The 18,923-nt window shown below is 42.7% G+C and overlaps 2 protein-coding genes across 2 annotated transcripts; both read right to left on the reverse strand.

Annotated features, from left to right (window-relative positions):
• Positions 1–138: 138 nt before the first annotated feature.
• On the reverse strand, positions 139–2,499 carry LOC310682072 (protocadherin gamma-B2-like; the record flags this gene model as incomplete). Its single annotated transcript, XM_083450316.1, has 1 exon — positions 139–2,499. One exon carries the CDS (start codon positions 2,497–2,499, stop codon positions 139–141), a length of 2,361 nt encoding a protein of 786 aa, XP_083306442.1.
• Positions 2,500–15,484: 12,985 nt separating this feature from the next.
• Positions 15,485–17,827, reverse strand: LOC310682073 (protocadherin gamma-B6-like; the record flags this gene model as incomplete). The annotated part of the gene is made up of 1 exon (XM_083450317.1): positions 15,485–17,827. The coding sequence occupies one exon, from the start codon at positions 17,825–17,827 to the stop codon at positions 15,485–15,487; it is 2,343 nt and encodes a 780-aa protein (XP_083306443.1).
• Positions 17,828–18,923: the final 1,096 nt, after the last annotated feature.

The following is an 18,923-nucleotide window of genomic DNA, read 5'->3' on the forward strand; positions in this document are numbered from 1 at the left end:
CCTCCCCCCTAAAAAAGAAGGATCTTAACTAAGCAGTGTTCGAAATGCAGGTGAAATCTGAGTGCCACCGAGCTGCTTTTCTTCATTCTGAACAAGCAGGTTAGAAAACGGAAATATTACAGCCTTGCAGTCTAGGTCTTAAATTGTATCTGTGATTCTCACCTGTACACTGTTATCAGGGATGAGATTTTCACCCAGAGATTCATTCCCAATTCCAGAATCGTCCTTCAGAATGGGATCATCTGTGGCCACTGAGGGGTTTGGTTTCAGAAAGGCAAACTCATTCCGGTCTGCCTTAGACGCTAAGCACACTTCATATGAATAGGGCAATGTCAATGTCCCATTATTGTAATTGCAGGAAAATTTGTGTCCCAAGCTGGAGTACAAGTCAGTATTGTAAGATCCAAGCACTGTTGGACTTCTCTGTCTCCGACATTTAAGTATTAAAACTGTTAATACTGTAAAAAGGAATAAGAATGAGACCAAAGCCAAGGCTATAACTAAAATGGCATTCATATCAGACTGAGACTTAGAGTCAATGGCTGGTTTGCTCATTTCCGGAAGTGCCTCTTGGAAGTTCTCGGCAACCACGAGGTTGAGGACCACAGTAGCTGAGAGTGGAGCCTTCCCATTGTCCTTCACCAAGATGACCAGCTTCTGTTTCACAGCATCTTTCTCCAGAAGGGCTCGTGACGTCCTGATCTCTCCCGTGTGGGTCCCAATGGTGAAGAGGGCCGGCTCTGTGGCCTGCAGCACTTGGTAGGAGAGCCAGGCATTGTGCCCAGAGTCCGCGTCCACAGCCACCACTTTGGTCACTAGGTAGCCTGGCTCTGCCGAGTGAGGAACCATCTCAAACAAGGCAGAGCCCTCAGCGCCTAGAACAGGATACAGAACGCGAGGGCTGTTATCGTTCTGATCCAAAATGTACACCCACACGGTGGCGTTGTTGCTGAGAGAGGGAGAGCCGCCATCTTGGGCCTTCACTTGGATCTGAAACTCCCTGAATTGCTCATAGTCAAAGGAGCGCTGTGAATAGATAGTTCCCGTCTCAGAGTTGATGGAGACGTAAGAGGAGAGAGGCAGCTCCTCCATGTTGCTGTTGAGGATGGAGTAAGTGATACGTGAGTTGCGGTCCAGATCCGGGTCCGAGGCTTTGATGGCGAAAATGGAGGCACCTGAGGGATTGTTTTCAGGCACAAAGACACTGTAGGTTGATTTTTCAAAGGCAGGGGGGTTGTCATTGATATCTGAAATCTGCAAGGAGATGGTTTTGTTGGAGGACAGAGGGGGGCTACCTTTGTCGGTGGCCGTGATGGTGATGTTGTATCCTGAGGCTTTTTCTCTGTCTAGGGGGCTCTCTGTAAGTAGCTTGTAGTAACTGTTAGATGAAGAAAGAATTTTAAAAGGCAAATTGTATTGTATGTGGCAAGTAACCTTCCCATTTTCTCCTTCATCTCTATCATCCACATTGATCAAAGCTATCACAGTTCCTGGTAGAGAGTCTTCAGGAACTGGACTAAACATAGATGTTAGCAAAATCTCTGGAGCGTTGTCATTCTCATCCAGAACATCAATCTCGACTTTACAATGTGCCAGTAGTCCACCACCATCTTTGGCTTCCACTAACATCATATAGCTTCTGGATTCTTCAAAGTCTAAAGTCTCCCTAACTAGAATTGCTCCACTTTCAGGATCCAGGCTGAATTTCTGTCTTGCTTTAGCTGGGATATTGCTAAAACTGTATCTTATCTGTGCATAAGGACCTTCATCAGCATCAGAGGCTTTCACCTGGATCACTAATGATCCCTTTGGTGCACTCTCTTTTAGGCTCAGTTTATAGACTTCCTCAGTGAAAACAGGTGGGTTGTCATTGGCATCAGTGACATTAATCCATATCTGGGCTGTTCCAGTTTTTCTTGGTTCTCCACCATCCAGGCCTGTAAGGATCAAGTGGAGGCTGTGCTCACTTTCCCGATCCAGAGGTTTGCTTTGCACTAAAATAGGGTATTTATTTCCATCTGGACTTTCTTTAACTTCCAAGGTGAAGTACTGATTACTGCTCAGCTGGTAATTTTGCAGAGAATTTATCCCAACATCAGGATCTTCAGCACTTTCAAGGGGGAATATGGCTCCAGTCAAGCTAGATTCGCTTATTTCTAGCTTGATATCATCTTTTAAAAATTGTGGTGCGTTATCATTAATATCCTCTATGGTGATGCTTATATGAAAAACATTTAGAGGGTTTTCAACCACAGTTTCAAAGTTAAGGACACAACGTGGTGATTTCCCACAGATTGCTTCTCGATCTATTTGGTCTCTTACATAGAAGTCTCCCTGTTCCTCATTCACAGTAAAGAACTGAGCATTAGCTGCAGAAACAATACGGAGCTTCCTCTTCACCAGGTCTCTCTTACTCAGACCCAAATCCTTGGCCAGATTTCCCACAAGAGAACCCTTCTCCCTTTCCTCAGGAATTGAGTACCAGACCTCTTCCGACATTGTCAGGCAGAACAAAGAGAATAACAAGGAAAGCTGTACTTGCCGCCGGAGTGGCTCCCTGCTCCCTGTGATCTTCAGCCATTTCCTCGGCTGCTTTGTTTGCATCTTTTCTTTTCTGATTCGGGTCTTCAAGTTTCTTTCATGCTGCAAGAAGTTGTTGTCAGGAGCAGGCATCGTTCCGTGATGCAGTCCCAATGGGGAGGGATCCATTTTTGGTAGGATGCTATATTGTTGTCCCTCAATTCCAGCTCCTTCAGATTTGCAGAACTTAACTCAGTAATTGTTACAGCACAGGAAAAGTGAATGGACCCCTGATTTCTATCCTTATCCCGTATTGGCCAACAGCGGCACTCTGAGTCTCTGCTGGAAAACTGCAGGAGCGCCTACTGGCACAACGTGCTGATAAGAGTTCAGTGGCTGACAGGGCAGCAACATTTCTCAAGAGATGTGCACAGGTTTATGAAATTATTTGGTTCTGTGTGCATTTCACAATTCTCTCTAAGGCAGTATGTGCAAGAGTGAACACACATATGGTGCATACAGGAAACACTCTGAAGTTATTACCTTAACTATCAGTGGGCTTTGTATCAAGAACTTTATGAACAAAGTTTCTGAGGCAGATATATAGCACTCAGCACTTAATTGAGAGGGTTTCCTTCACAATAGCCTAGCCCCTCACAGCAAAATCTTATATTCTTCAGGTCTAAAGGCGATGCCCATAGTACCAGCTTTTCTGCCAAACTGCCAACCTCTTTTTTATGATTAGAGGAAGAAACTGAGGCAGAAAGGGGTGGGAGTCATTATGAAGAGCTGTCATGTGGGGAACAACTACAAGTGCTGGGCCCTTGCTCCCCACCCGCTAGAATTTCTGAATCCACAATACTTCATTTCATAGGACAGGAATGGGCAGACATCAAGCTAAAGTATCAGTCAGAACCAGGTGCAAAAGACATAGGGTTGTAGGCAACTAAGTCCTACTCTGAGGTAGACTCAGTGACATAAGTGAACCTAAGTTTGTCATGTCCATCAACTTCAATAGGTCTGAGTAGGACTAGCATTGAGTACCACCCATAGAATTAAACAACAGGTTTCTTCTGAGCACATTCTGAGCCAAGGAATGTGTTTTCAGTACCAGAACAGAACTGTTCTACAATCATTCTACACAAAAGTTCACTCCTGGTTAGTTTTCCTCATTTCAGCAGCCTAATTTAGGTGAAAAAAAGTTTTTTGTTATTGTTATGCTGGGAGCCAGAAACCCTTGCCATTCTGCTGAAAATCACCCAAAGATCTATCGGTGGATCCTGACCCACCACCTGCCCATCTCTGTCTAGGATATTGCATGCGATACTTCTGCAATAATTGCAACAATTTTGTTTTTTAATCTTATATCCTATTCAGTCTACAGAGACTGATGATAGGCAAGAATATTATATAAACAGACAAGTTGCATACGATAATTGTAGTCATGATGACAAAATCAGAGAGTTTGAAATATGTTCCTAAAATCAGTATGGGCCATACAGGAAGTATATGTCTGAGTCCACATCCATGACCACTACCTTAGTGACCAGGTAGGTAGCCTGGCTCAGAGGAGCGAGGGGCCAGCTCTATCCCTATGGAACCATCAGTGGGAGGGGAAGGGTAAAGGATTTGGGGAGCACTGTCATTCTGGTCCAGGATGAAGAGAGTCACTGAGACCTTGGAGCTGAGTGGTGGGGAACCTCCATCCTTGGCTCTCCATGGAACTTAATCTCCTGGAACTTTTCATAAATGAAAGAACATCAGGCATAAATAACCCCAGACAGAATTAATAGAGTTATATAGACAAATTACTGATCTCATTTTTAATAAGTTATTCTCAGTCTGGATAAGTTGTTCTTCATGGACCTCACAACCCTGCCCCAGGACTGGATAGCTGAGATCCTGGCTGGCTCTCAGAATCTTCCTCATCTCTTTGGGGTCCACAGGCTCAGAGAAGAAGGTGAACCAGGCAGGAACATAAGAGTTGCCGCAGTGCCTGGCTAGCCGCTGCAGAGGCTACTCATGAGAAGGGATCAAATGGAAACAAGTCCTGCCTGAGATCCTGGAAGGGGTGGATCCTCTAGCTCCTGTATAAGCTCCAAGTCTAAGTTCCTTCACTGCTGAAGCAACAGCTCCCATCTCCTCTTCAGTCTGCCTGACGCACAGAAACAGCCACCACCTGGCACCAAACTGTAATGATTGCTGATCGATTTCTTCAGTTTGAAAGGGAGACTGTCAGAACTAAACTCAGGATTTCTCCATGGATTCTTTAATCCTGATTTTGCATGTTTAGAAGGGCTTCTGTTGTCATCTTGAGAGAGATTTCTTTGGGGGGTTTTCTTTGGCAGTACAATATGTGAGGATATGGCTAATTAAAGAGCATAGCCATACACAGGTAACAAGGATAACAAATATTAACAATCTCCATATTGAGCCTGGACTCACTGTATAATGGAGGCTTGTTTAAAGCCCAAGGCACTGTCATTGCATCAAGAAATGTGACTCAGGTTTTTGAAGTTACCAGACCTTTCTGACTCTCCTCCTTAATATACTGTGAGGAGCGGATGGTGAGCAGCTTCCTCTTTGTGGTTAAGAATTCTTTCTATCACCAGTTCAACATATCTGGCACCTCCAGCTGCTATTTTCATGTCCAGGAAAAAAATATTCTTTTAGCTGATTTTGTAGTTCTAGAGAGAATTGGTTTCCAAATCAGTGTCTTGTGCCTTATAGATGGCAAATTGGAGTTCTCTTGCTTTATTCTCACCAACTTTTGTTTCTGGTTCTTCTGATGAGAACCTGGGCCCATTGTCATTAATAGCTATCATTTCAATTTTCATTGACCCCTCCACATATAACCAAAAAATTCATGACACACTTCATGGCCACAAATTCCTCTCCATGTATTTTGTCTGTGGTGTGTAAATGACCAGCTTCAGAGTAAAATACTGAGACCTATATTGTGAAAACTATGTACACCTCTCTCTGAAAGATCTCTTATATCCAGTCTCATCTCATTTGTGCAGAAGAAGCATGCACTCTACTACTGAAGCCACAGCTATCCCTTTAATTACTGTTAGAGCTGACCATGATTTGGCCACAACACCATTTTAAAGAGCCCCAGAATACGAGGAAAGCACTTTTGAGTATGTGTAGACTGCCTGTCTTTTATTGCTAAGTCACCGCAATAAACTTTCACGGGTCTGGTGTTGGTGGGAAGTATAACAGGGCACAAGTAAAGTTGGGTTCCAAAATATTGGTTGGGGTAGTACACAAAGAGTTCTAAAATATGAACAGATTATTTTAAACAGATTTTACGCAAGTGCAGCATTGAAAATGTCTCCTGATACTACCTTCTTCATAGACTCCTATTTCTATGTGGAGGTTTGTGGCCAACATCAATATACTATTAATTAGCAAGAAGAGATCACTTCCCTATCTCCTGACAGCTAAAAAAAATAGTAACTTTTTAAAAAGCAAAGCTAATCAAGTAAAATTGCTACCTTATTTAATGAAAGTGGATATAACAAACACGCTTCTCAGATTGTTATGAGCTCCTCTTTGGATGGCAGTACTTGGTTACTTCATTCTGCTAAGCATAATTACATGTCAGGAAGTCCAATACATTTTAGCGAAGCATACTTCCAAGTACATATGATCATGAGAGCAGCCAATGAAAATCAAAGTTATTTCTAGGAAACAAACCTAAACAGAAACAATGCTAAAGTAAATGATTCACAGTGAGCTCAGTGGTCACTCTAGATAAAGAAAAATGAGTCATTGCAGCAAGAGATGCCCACCTCATTGCCTCTTTCTATGGTTGTTCACTGATTATTCCATCATGTGTAGAATTCATGCACATTCACCAATGTTTGGGCTGTCTCTGGCCCTGTCCAACATCTGCATATTCAGTGGAGCATTGGGAAGAAGAACCTACACGTTTACAGCTGTATGTGCTTAGGTGTTAACCTGGCTTGGGTGTTATGACTGAACAAGGAATTGCGGTATTGTAAGGGTGCTGCATTATCAGGGTTCTCAATTGTGAGGAGGCTTCTAAGAGCTCAGTGCAGTGGATGGAGTCAGCTGACTGCAGGGCTGGCAAACAGGACCCCATGCTCCTTACTTGTGTTACGATTCTTTTCAGGTATAATAAAAAAACCTCTTTGTACTCAGTTCCTTTTGCATGGATTCAGCCTCTCCTGCACTGAAGCCATTATGCCACACCCTAGGCATCTATTTTTTGTTACATCACATCTCCATGGCAGCCACTTTGTGTCAAGACACGCCCTTATAGCAGCCATTTGTGGCTGGTGCCCACAACACTCTCTCCAAATTCCAAATGTGCTTACTGGACAAAAAAGCCTGGCTACTCTGCTTTATGGGACGCGGGTGGCGCTGTGGGTTAAACCACAGAGCCTAGGACTTGCCGATCAGAAGGTTGGCGGTTCGAATCCCCATAACGGGGTGAGCTCCCGTTGCTCGGTCCCTGCTCCTGCCAACCTAGCAGTTCGAAAGCACGTCAAAGTGCAAGTAGATAAATAGGTACCGCTCCAGTGGGAAGGCAAATGGCGTTTCCATGCGCTGCTCTGGTTCGCCAGAAGCAGCTTAGTCATGCTGGCCACATGACCCGGAAGCTGTACGCCGGCTCCCTTGGCCAATAAAGTGAGATGAGTGCCGCAACCCCAGAGTTGGCCACGACTGGACCTAATGGTAAGAGGTCCCTATACCTTTTTACTCTGCTTTATATTCACTATGCAAGAAAGGTCATTATTTGATTTGAGCATTATCAGTTTGGACATTGTCCTGTGCAAATGTCAGAAAAAGTGAATGCATTACCTATCTCTATCTCTATCTCTAATCATCTATATCATTTGTATCTATATCTATATCTGTATCATTCTGCAAATTCATCTTGGATGAATGGCAGATTTTTTCAAAAACCTATGTTTATTCTAAGATAGGTTTCCTTTCATTTGGAGCTCAAAAGTCAAACCTTCCTCAGGTGAAGTACAAAATGCAACATGAAAAGAATCCCAGGCTCACTAGATTTTTACTCCATTCCCATAAAAGGTCGCTGGAATTCCTCGAACATACTGGGTTGAAATGAAGTTACCTTTTCTCTTATGAAGGTTTTATTCCATATTCTGATTGTAAAACATGCCACAGGAAATGTGAACATGGATGGCTCTCTTGCTAAGGAGCATATTTCATAGTCTGTAAGTTCTTTTCCAGGTGCTGTGATCCCAGCACACATATGATCCACACAATATCTGTTGTTGACACATGAGCAGCCCAGACTATTCTCAATCACAGCCATGTGGTTGTGTGAACCAGCAATGTGTGAACCAGCAATAAATGCAACCAAACAAAATGTCCATGATAAGGGAATATCATAAAATGCTGACTTCTATATTTGTGTATTACTAGTTCACAACATGTAGTTATATTATCCATGTCATCATGGGTGCCTTTGTTGTAAAGCTTCTGCTAGGATGGCATATGTGTGGGAGAATGCTATTCTATTAGATGCTATTAATTTTCAGGGATAGAAAACCATATGGATAGAATTAATCTACTCAACAGATTGGTAAAAACCAAGGGAAATTATTCAATCTATAGCTACATTGATATAGCCAGATCACAACACAGGCAGAAAAATAATATGCTCAGCTTAATTTAGGAAAGGACTCACTTGTAAGAGTGCCATGAATCTAAGTACCAATTGGATGTGCTAAGTAAGCATGTTCAGAATGCCTCAGTGGCATGCCATTCAGGCAGGTCTAAGTACTGGTTCTTCCCATATAAAGCATCAGACACTTGAGCAGATAATGATCTAAAAACAGTAGCTCATAATACCTATGAGGAAGAAAGATGTAGTGCCTACATCACAGTTTCTGAAAGCAAAGCTTACCTGCTCACCAACCTCCTCTTTGGCACTGGCATCCCCACAGTTGCCATCCACAAGAACCACCTGAGAGCTATCATTGCATAGCAGGTTTTCTGCCACCTGGATATGGGGTTTCGGGAAAGAGATCTGCTCTTTCCTCATCTCTGATGATAGGCAGAGTTGGTAGGAATAAGGTAAAGTTCCTTCTTCATAGTTTGGTGGAAATATGACCTGCGCCTTAGAAAAAGCATTAGGTTCGAAGCATTGGAATAATTTGGGATTTCCTGATTGTCGAAGTTTCATGACAATGACCAGTATCACCGTCAGGAGGAATAAAAATGAGATCAATGCCAAAGCCAGCACCAAGTAAAACTGGAGGTCAGAATGATGCTCTGTGTCACTGGATTGCCTAGTCATTTCCGGAAGTGCCTCTTGGAAGTTCTCGGCAACCACGAGGTTGAGGACCACAGTAGCTGAGAGCGGAGCCTTCCCATTGTCCTTCACCAAGATGACCAGCTTCTGTTTCACAGCATCTTTCTCCAGAAGGGCTCGTGACGTCCTGATCTCTCCCGTGTGGGTCCCAATGGTGAAGAGGGCCGGCTCCGTGGCCTGCAGCACTTGGTAGGAGAGCCAGGCATTGTGCCCAGAGTCCGCGTCCACAGCCACCACTTTGGTCACTAGGTAGCCTGGCTCTGCCGAGTGAGGAACCATCTCAAACAAGGCAGAGCCCTCAGCGCCTAGAACAGGATACAGAACGCGAGGGCTGTTATCGTTCTGATCCAAAATGTACACCCACACGGTGGCGTTGTTGCTGAGAGAGGGAGAGCCGCCATCTTGGGCCTTCACTTGGATCTGAAACTCCCGGAATTGCTCATAGTCAAAGGAGCGCTGTGCATAGATAGTTCCCGTCTCAGAGTTGATGGAGACGTAAGAGGAGAGAGGCAGCTCCGCCATGTTGCTGTTGAGGATGGAGTAAGTGATACGTGAGTTGCGGTCCAGATCCGGGTCTGAGGCTTTGATGGAGAAAATGGAGGCACCTGAGGGATTGTTTTCAGGCACAAAGACACTGTAGGTTGATTTTTCAAAGGCAGGGGGGTTGTCATTGATGTCTGAAATCTGCAGGGAGATGGTTTTGTTGGAGGAGAGAGGGGGGCTACCTTTGTCGGTGGCCGTGATGGTGATGTTGTATCCTGAGGCTTTTTCTCTGTCCAAAGGACTATCTGTGAGAATTTTGTAAAAATTGTTAGATGAGGATAAGATTTTAAATGGTACATTACCTTGTAGATAGCATGTAATTTTTCCATTTTCTTCAGAATCTTTATCCTTTACATTGATAACAGCAATTACTGTCCCAGGAACAGAATCTTCAGGAACTGGACTAGATAAGGAGGCAAGAATGACCTTTGGGCATTGTCATTCTCATCCAGAACCTTTATTTCTATCTTACAGTGAGCTACTAACCCTCCTCCATCTCTTGCTTTTATTGCCATAGTGTACTTTTCTGTTTCCTCAAAATCAAGATTCTCTGTATTCATAATTATTCCATTTTGTGCATCTATCCTAAATTTCTTGTAGACTTTTTCTGCTACTTTACTGAAACTATAACTGATCTGACTATTTGAACCTTCATCTCTATCAGAGGCTGCAACCTGAAGTATGGGAGACCCAGCAGGGGAATTTTCCCTCACACTGACCTCATAGACCTCTTGAATGAAGACCGGTGGGTTGTCATTGGCATCTGTGACATTAATCCATATCTGCGCAGTCCCAGTTTTTCTGGGTTCACCCCCATCCAGGGCCGTAAGGATCAGCTGAAGGGAGTGCTCACTTTCCCGATCCAAAGGTTTCTGCAGCACCAATTCTGCATATTTATGTCCATCCAGACTATCTTGAACCTCCAATGTGAAAAATTGATTTTGGCTTAACTGGTAGTCATGAAGGGAATTCTTCCCAATATCAGGATCTTCAGCTTTCTCGAGGGGAAATCTGGCACCTGGCAATGTGGATTCAATTATTTCAAGCCTTATATTGTCATCCAGGAAATGCGGTACATTGTCATTAATGTCCTGAATTGCTACACTTACATGGAAAACATTTAATGGATTTTCAACTAAGGCTTCAAAATTAATGAAGCACTGTGTGCTCTCTCTGCACATTCCCTCACGATCTATCCTCTCATTCACATACACATTTCCATTTTCTGCATTGATACTGAAATATGGTTTTTTACCTTCAGAAATGATATGCAGGTTTCTAGTCTTCAGTTCTCTGGCATTCAGTCCCAGATCCTTGGCAAGATTTCCCACAAAGGACCCCTTTGCCATCTCCTCAGGGATGGAATAGTGAATTGACTCTGAGATCTCCCAGCAGAAGGAAGACATTAAGAACAGAAGCAATGCCCTGAAGCTTTCTCTAGGAATAACTTCCATCTTCATCTCCATTCTCCTGCTAATGAGCAGGTGAGCTAATATATTTTTTTGTCCAAAATACAGGTATTCAGAAGAACAAGTTGATTCCCTTGATTTCCCTCTCAGTTTGCTTGTATCACATTTGTTTCCTCATCTCAGTAACAGCAGGCAGGTCTTTGTGGTCTGTTCTTTCTGCAGCTAGTAAGTAGCACTCTGACAGTGGATCCCTAATAGCTCTTTGATTCCCAAATTGGCCAACAGCGGCACTGTGAGTTTCAACTGAAGAACTGCAAGTGAATCAGCTCTAAGAATAAACCAGAAGAACTGAAATATATGCTTTCCCTCTCCATAAAAAAATTTTTTAATACTTTGAAAGCAACATTTAGTGACTAAAAGCAATTGTGTTATGTATTACAGTACTAAGTTCTTGACCATATTGATGGATGTGTACGACCCCTTCAGACTTTTAATGTTTTCAACAAAGTATCACAGGCCATTTGCAAGAAAATCACCTTATATACATAAAATATTATATTTTAATTAGATGAAAGTTCTGGATTTCATCCCTTATATTCCCTTCTTTTTTGAAATAACAATTGTTTTTTTAAAAAAATCCACATTTTTAACATTCCTTATTTTTTTTAAAAAAAGTATTTGTAAAAAAAGTATTTTTAAAAAAAAACAGGAAAGGATCACTTTTTTGTAGATTCAGTCCAGTAAAGATGGTCTGTGTTCATAGGATTCTTGTACAGTGGTACCTCGGGTTACAAACGCTTCAGGTTACATACGCTTCAGGTTACAGACTCCGCTAACCCAGAAATAGTACCTAGGGTTGAGAACTTTGCTTCAGGATGAGAACAGAAATTGTGCTCCGGTGACGCGGCAGCAGCAGGAGGCCCCATTAGCTAAAGTGGTGCTTCAGGTTAAGAACAGTTTCAGGTTAAGAACGGACGTCCAGAACGAATTAAGTACTTAACCCGAGGTATCACTGTACCTGAAATGTTTGATGCCAATGGACAGTTTTCTGAAACTCTTCCCTCAAGACCAGTAGGTTTTTTTCACTTTGACTACTCACAACAATGTTTCAGTACATTTTCCAAATAAGGGAGGAAATGTGCCGCTAACAATTAGGCATGTAGATGTATACGCAGAGGATACAACAGCTTGCCAATATGGCAAGGTTGAAAACATTTATACTACATCTATCACCAATGCAGATCCCCACAAACTGTGAGATGGGAGCACCACTGAAATTCACACTCCCCGACTCAACCAGCTGAGAATTTCTCCATCTGTGCAACCTGATGGCCAGTAACACAAAGAGGAAGATGAGGAACAAGCAGGAGACAAAAGCCACTGCAAGGACCAGGTAGAAGGTGAGGTTAGACGGAGGAGCAGATGATGGAACTGTCTGTGCTAACTTAGAGAAACATAGAGAGAGGAAACAAAGTCAAATTTCAAAACTATGTTAGAAAAAAAGAAGGTTCAGCACCAGAAGAGAGATTTATGGTGAACATTTCCAGTTGTAGGAGCAATTCAGACATTGTATAGAACATTGTGCCGTATCATTCTTTGGATATTTTCATGAAAAAAGTTATAAAACAATCTATTAAGGAGTCTTTAAGTCTGGGGTACATTGTCTTAGATTAGTTTGCTTTCTCTTTCTCTTTCCTACAATATGATATTTTGATTCAGTGGGGGAACACTGGTGGGAGCAACACTGAAAGAAGAGTGGCCCAGATAAATTGCATGGAATTCATTCTCTTGTTGATCAGGAGGGGTGGAAATGTGAGAGGAAAGAGCACCTTCTCAGGCCAAAACACTCCCTTATATACACATCTCCTAAAAACACAGAAACCTATGCTTGCACCATATAACTTGCTGCTTCTGGTTAGTTAATCAGTTAATCCTACTTCATTACTCATAAGCACTGATAAATTAAGATCCTCACTACAAGTAACACAGAGAAGGATGTATAAGAGAGCATTTTTAGATTACAATTCTGAAAGTGTGTTTAGGGGCAACACGTTTATGTTAAATGCTCTTAAGTATCTGCTATGAGAGAATGGCCAAGATTGGGATGAGATGGTGGTTTCATTGGTTTGATGTTGCCTCTGATTCCTGGAATAGGATGGGTGTAGTAATCACGTGATCTGATACTTTGCTGACATAAAAATGCTAAGTTTTGTCATAGTGCATTCAAGTTGTATGCAAAAATTACTACAGTAAGTCTGGAACGCATCTGGAGAACAATTGCAAATCAAGCTAGATGGCTTTCAGGCAAAATTTTTATGATCTCTGCTGCAGGTACCTAACTGCGTCCCCAACTCCGTACTTCTGTTAGAAGCTGGTGAATGCCCAATTTCAACTAAAGCATGGTGGGCTGCCCTAAAACATTGGCTCAGGATTTCAGTGCTTAATCTAGGGAAGGGTTTGTACCAACACCTGACCAATGAGTAATTTGTCAGCAAATGGCAGAAAACCATGGCTAAAAAAGCCACCTCTATTGGTCTGTCTCCCCCCCCCCAACTGTATTACCTGGGTTATGAAGGTGCCCAAAAGATTTTAAAGCGAAGATTATAGGACAATGCACACAGTGACTTGCGATCTCGATCACACGCAGTCTGTAGTCCACTGGCAGTAAGAGTTCAATATGGGTATGTCTTTAAGTTAACATCTTACATCAAAAACCTGACAGTATCTAACTACCGAAGGCTTTTCACCAGACTAAATGTCTTTCCCTCTGCAGTGTTGGATGGTAGGTTGAGAGGAGTTCCTTACCAGGACAGACTTTGCTCGTGTGCTCAAGACATTGATTCCATAAATCATATTTTGTTGCATTGCGCAAAATATGAGCAGGCCAGGGCTGAACTGATACTACCCTTCCTGGTACCTTTCCCGGGAAAATCAGAGGCTCACTATGTCAGGTTCCTACTGGAAGTCCGGACAAATGCTAGAACGTTAGCAGTGGCAAAGTTTTTATCGGTGGTTGCAAGAACAAATGAGCCCTATATTCTAATCAAAATGCTTGATTAACCTGGAGGTAGGCTGTATGAATTGTGTTTTGATTTGTAATGATTTGTTGTGTCTCTGGACCGTAATAAAGATTGATGATGACAATTGCAAATCCAACCAAATGACAGGTTTGAGCACGGTTTTAACGACAGGCTTTAAAAGGAAACAGTTGTAGATGGTCTACACAGAAACCTAGGAGGATGCAACAAAGAAATAAAATTGAATCCATGTCATAGGGTTGCCATATGTCCTCTTTTGCCAGGACATGTCCTCTTTTTCATGGGAATGTAAAATGAGAGTCATCATTTTACATACATTAAAACATTAGTTAAAAGTAGAGGTTAGTAAATGTGTCCTCTTTTTTCTATTCAAAATATGGCAACCCAGGAAGATAAAAAAATGGTAAGAGGACCACAAGAAACAAATGAATGGAACAGAGATGGATCAGGTGGACTGAGTATTTCAAGGAGAAGAATAGCTGACAAAGTGCAAATAGAAGAATGGCAATAGAATGAAAAATTGTAAAACAAAATTATAATTTAATGGCAGTATGCCATAAATAGAACTTCCGGTATAGATGAGATGTATCAGAAAATGGAATCACAATGTGTAGTTTTTGTTCTCACTCTTACATTTAGCCTTATTTTGATTTACAGTATTTACAGCACACTCTTCATTGAATATTTTCAGTCCCAATGACTTGAGTCCCCTAAAGTTTATACCATAACAAATATGTTTGGGTTGCATCCAATGCTTATGTTTCTTCTCCTCTCCCCTCCCTGCAGTCCTTCCTCTGCTGTGGAGGGTTCCCCAACTGTCCTAATAAACAGTATTTAAGAGATCAGCTTGGCCCTACAACACTGAAAAATGGCAAAGCCCAACCCCTGCCCCAAATGAGGAAGCAACTGCAAATGAAGAAAGAAATGGCCAGTTTGCAACTAAAGCAGCATGCTGGCCATTACTTTTGATGGGAATCCCTGAAAAACTTCCCCTATACTTTTCCATCCCCCAGAGCTCCAGCTTACAACTAGCTGCTCTATAGAGCTTAGCTAATTTGAAGGCTGGGTGATGGGAGAAGATAGAGGGCAGGAGAAGGCAAAGCCACACATAAAATGATGGCCAGCACATTGCATTTGTGTGCACCTGAGGATATGGCAGGAAAGAGGAGTGGAAGCAAGTAAGAAGCTTGCAGACAGATGCATCCTAAATATAATTATTCTTAAATCGTTCAGCACTTCTGCACACTACTTCTGGAAACCTCAATAAAGCTACTCCTTATGGACATCATTACTTTGAAAGTCCAAGACACTGAGACTGCAGTCTTACACATGTTCACTTCACCTGGAGTTCCTTTTGAGTAGACATGCATGGGATCCCTCTGTTAACTTCCAATGTCATAAATACCACAGAACTGGTTTAGTAGTCCTACTGAGAAAAGCAAAGCTACTTGGATCCAATGCTTAGATATTTTTGCCTTGACACTGTAAACCTTACTCTTTTATCATGCATAAATCAGTAGACGGTTCATGAGGGGCCCAATAAATAAGGCTGAGCTACTGCTTTCCAGATTTAAATAACTCATTTTTCAGTAAACATATATGTCAGAGAAAATGAATTCTCCTCCATATAATGTTTCAGTGTCAGTTATGGTAAAAGATCATGCAGCGTGCAATGAAAAATATTCTGGAATAAACCCTACCTTATCATCACTTGCCATCTCAGAAATTAAATTGCTTCCTCCGTTGCCTGTAAAAGGCACAGCAGGTTTCTCACTGCCAAGAATATTGTCTACCATCTGAACATTGGGTGTCAGGAAGGCAAACTCATTCTTCCTGGTCTCAGAAGACAGACACAGCTGGTAGGAATAGGGCAAAGTCCCATCTTCAAAGTTGGGTGGGAAGATGGCACCATTCTTGGAATGGGGAACAGGACCAAAGCACTGTAGGAACCTGGGATGCCCTGACTGACGGAGCTTCATTGTAACGGCCAGAATCACGGTCAAGAGGAACAAGAAGGAGATCACAGCTAAGGCCAGCACCAAGTAGAACTGCAGGTCAGACTGATACTCCGAGCTGATGGGTTGGCTCTTCATTTCCGGAAGGGCCTCCTGAAAGTTCTCAGCAAACACCAGGTTCAGGGTCATGGTGGCCGAGAGAGACGGCTGCCCGTTATCCTTCACCATAATGACCAGTCTCTGTTTCACAGCGTCTCTCTCCACAAAGGCCCTGGCGGTCCTGATCTCTCCAGTATGAGAACCAACTGTGAAGAGTGCCGGCTCAGTGGCCTGAGTCAGGTGGTAGGAGAGCCAGGCGTTGTGTCCAGAATCTGCATCCACGGCCACCACCTTGGTGACAAGATAATCTGCCTCGGCCGAACGAGGCACCATCTCAAACAAGGCTGAGCCCTTGGCTTCTTGTGAGGGGGACAGGATACGAGGGCTGTTATCATTCCTGTCAAGAACAAACACCCTGACGGTCACATTGCTGCTGAGAGGGGGAGAACCCCCATCTTGGGCCTTCACTTGCACCCGAAACTCTCTGAATTGTTCATAGTCAAAGGATCTCTGGGCATAGATGGTGCCGGTCTCAGAATTAATGGAGATATAGGAGGAGATGGGAAGCTCCTCGATGTTGCTGTTGAGGATGGAGTATGTGATCCGTGAGTTCTGGTCCATATCAGGATCAGAGGCTTTGATGGTGAAAATGGAGGCACCTGAAGGATTGTTTTCTGGCACATAGATGTTGTAGGATGGCTTCTGAAAGGTAGGGGCATTATCATTGATATCTGAGATCTGTAGTAAGATTGTTTTGTGTGTGGAAAGAGGTGGAGTTCCTTTATCAGTGGCTGTGATTGTAATATTATATGCAGGAGCTATTTCTCTGTCCAAAGGACTGTCTGTCTGGAGTTTGAAGTAATTGTTAGATGAGGGAAGAACTTTGAAGGGTAAATCATCGTTTAAGTAGCAAGTAACCTTCCCATTATCACCACTATCTTTGTCATTCACATTAATCAGAGCAATTACAGTTCCCGGCAGAGAATCTTCAGGAACGGGGCTGAACATGGAGGCTAAAGTCACCTCTGGGGCATTATCATTCTCATCAAGCACAGTTATTTCAATATTGCAATGTGTCAACAATCCGCCACCATCTTTTGCTGTAACCATCATTGTATATTTTTCAGTTTCCTCAAAGTCCAACGGATCTATAAGAGTGATTGTACCGTTGATTGGATCCAGTCTGAATTTCAATTGGACATTTGCTGGTATATTGCTGAAATGATACCTGATTTGGGCATTTGTACCTTCATCTTTATCTGAGGCTGCAACCTGAACCACAGGAGATCCAAGGGGAGTATTCTCCCTCAAACTGACCTTGTACACCTCTTGAGTGAAAACGGGTCGGTTGTCATTCACATCAGTAACATTAATCCGTATCTGGGCTGTTCCAGTTTTCCTAGGCTGACCCCCATCCAAGGCTGTAAGGATTAAGTGAAGGGTCTGTTCATTTTCCCGATCCAGTGGTTTATTTAGCACTAATTCTGCATAACTATTTCCATCTTTTCTCTCTCTAACTTCCAAAGTGAAGTACTGATTGGAGCTCAGCTGGTAATCCTGGAGAGAGTTCATCCCAATGTCAGGATCTTCCGCCTTCCCAAGGAGAAACTGTGTACCTAGCAGAGTGGATTCAAGGATCTCTAAACTGATATTGCTATTCAGGAACTGGGGTGCATTATCATTAACATCCTGGATTTCTACTGTGACATGGAAAACATTCAGCGGATTTTCCACCACAACTTCAAACTGAACAAAGCAATGTGGATTTTTGCCACATACCCCCTCCCTATCAACCCTGTCATTTACATAGAGGTTTCCATTCTCTGCATTGATACTGAAATGCTGCATTTTAGCCACAGACACAGTGTGCAGATTGCGATGTCTTAGTTCTTTGGTGCTCAGTCCCAGGTCCTTGGCGAGGTTCCCCACAACGGAACCCTTTGCCATCTCCTCAGGGGTTGAATAATGAATCTGCTCTGATGCAGCCCAACAGGTAAAAGACAAGAGAGAGAGAAGCAGTACTTGCCTTGTGAGCGCCCTGCCATTCCCTCTGTGCCTTCTCTCCATCTGGCTGGTTCTCTCAAAAACAGGCTGCTTCCTTTTCTCAGTTTCCTATGCTTAAGCTCTCACAGTGATGAAGGAAACAACATGAGGTATCACTGAGGAAGAATAAACTGCCCTTGTTCTCATATGTGTGCAAAGCAAAAGAGATTTTTCCTTCTCTGCAAGAGTTCCCTGTCTCTGTGCTCTTCAGTTGGCCTGATCTGAATAACAGTGATGGGAGTTACTGCAGTCTAGGAAGCATCACTGGATCTCTATCCTCCCTCTGGCTCTCATACTGGCCAACACTGACACTTAGAGGACTACTGAAGGAACTGCAAGGAAAACCATGTTCACCATAACATAGAAAGATGGAACTGAAAGAATGTACACGTTTCTACAATGTGAACTTTCTCTTTAGCCAACTGCAAGTGGGGCATTTGAAAAAGCTTTTCCTTGTTTCACCTTTGTTTAGCATATTTATTACTTATTACTTTTATTGTCCACACCTTCAGCAACAAAGGCTTCCAGGGTGGAGTACAGGTCCAAAACAGCAATATAAATAAAACAAAAATAAAATAAACTACACTCATAGAATCATAGAGTTGGAAGAGACCACAAGGGCCATCAAGTCCAACCCCCTGCCCAGCAGGATACACCATCAGAGCACTCCTGACATTTGGTTGTCAAGCCTCTGCTTAAAGACCTCCAAAGAAGGAGACTCCACCACACTCCTTGGCAGCAAATTCCACTGTTGAACAGCTCTTACTGTCATAATAGAGACCAACTAAGTTTGTTATTGATATGAGCTTTCATGTGCATGCACACTTCTTTGTGTATGCACACAAAAGCTCATACCAATAACAAACTTAGTTGGTCTCTAAGGTGCTACTGGAAGGAAATTTTTTATTTTGTTCCAACTACGGCAGACCAATACAGCTACCTACCTGTAACTACACTCATAATGTTTGGTTATGAATAGATTTCATTTATTTTCTAACTG

This window comes from Podarcis tiliguerta (genome assembly GCF_965153285.1).
Source record: "Podarcis tiliguerta genome assembly, chromosome: 7".
Taxonomy (NCBI): domain Eukaryota; kingdom Metazoa; phylum Chordata; class Lepidosauria; order Squamata; family Lacertidae; genus Podarcis; species Podarcis tiliguerta.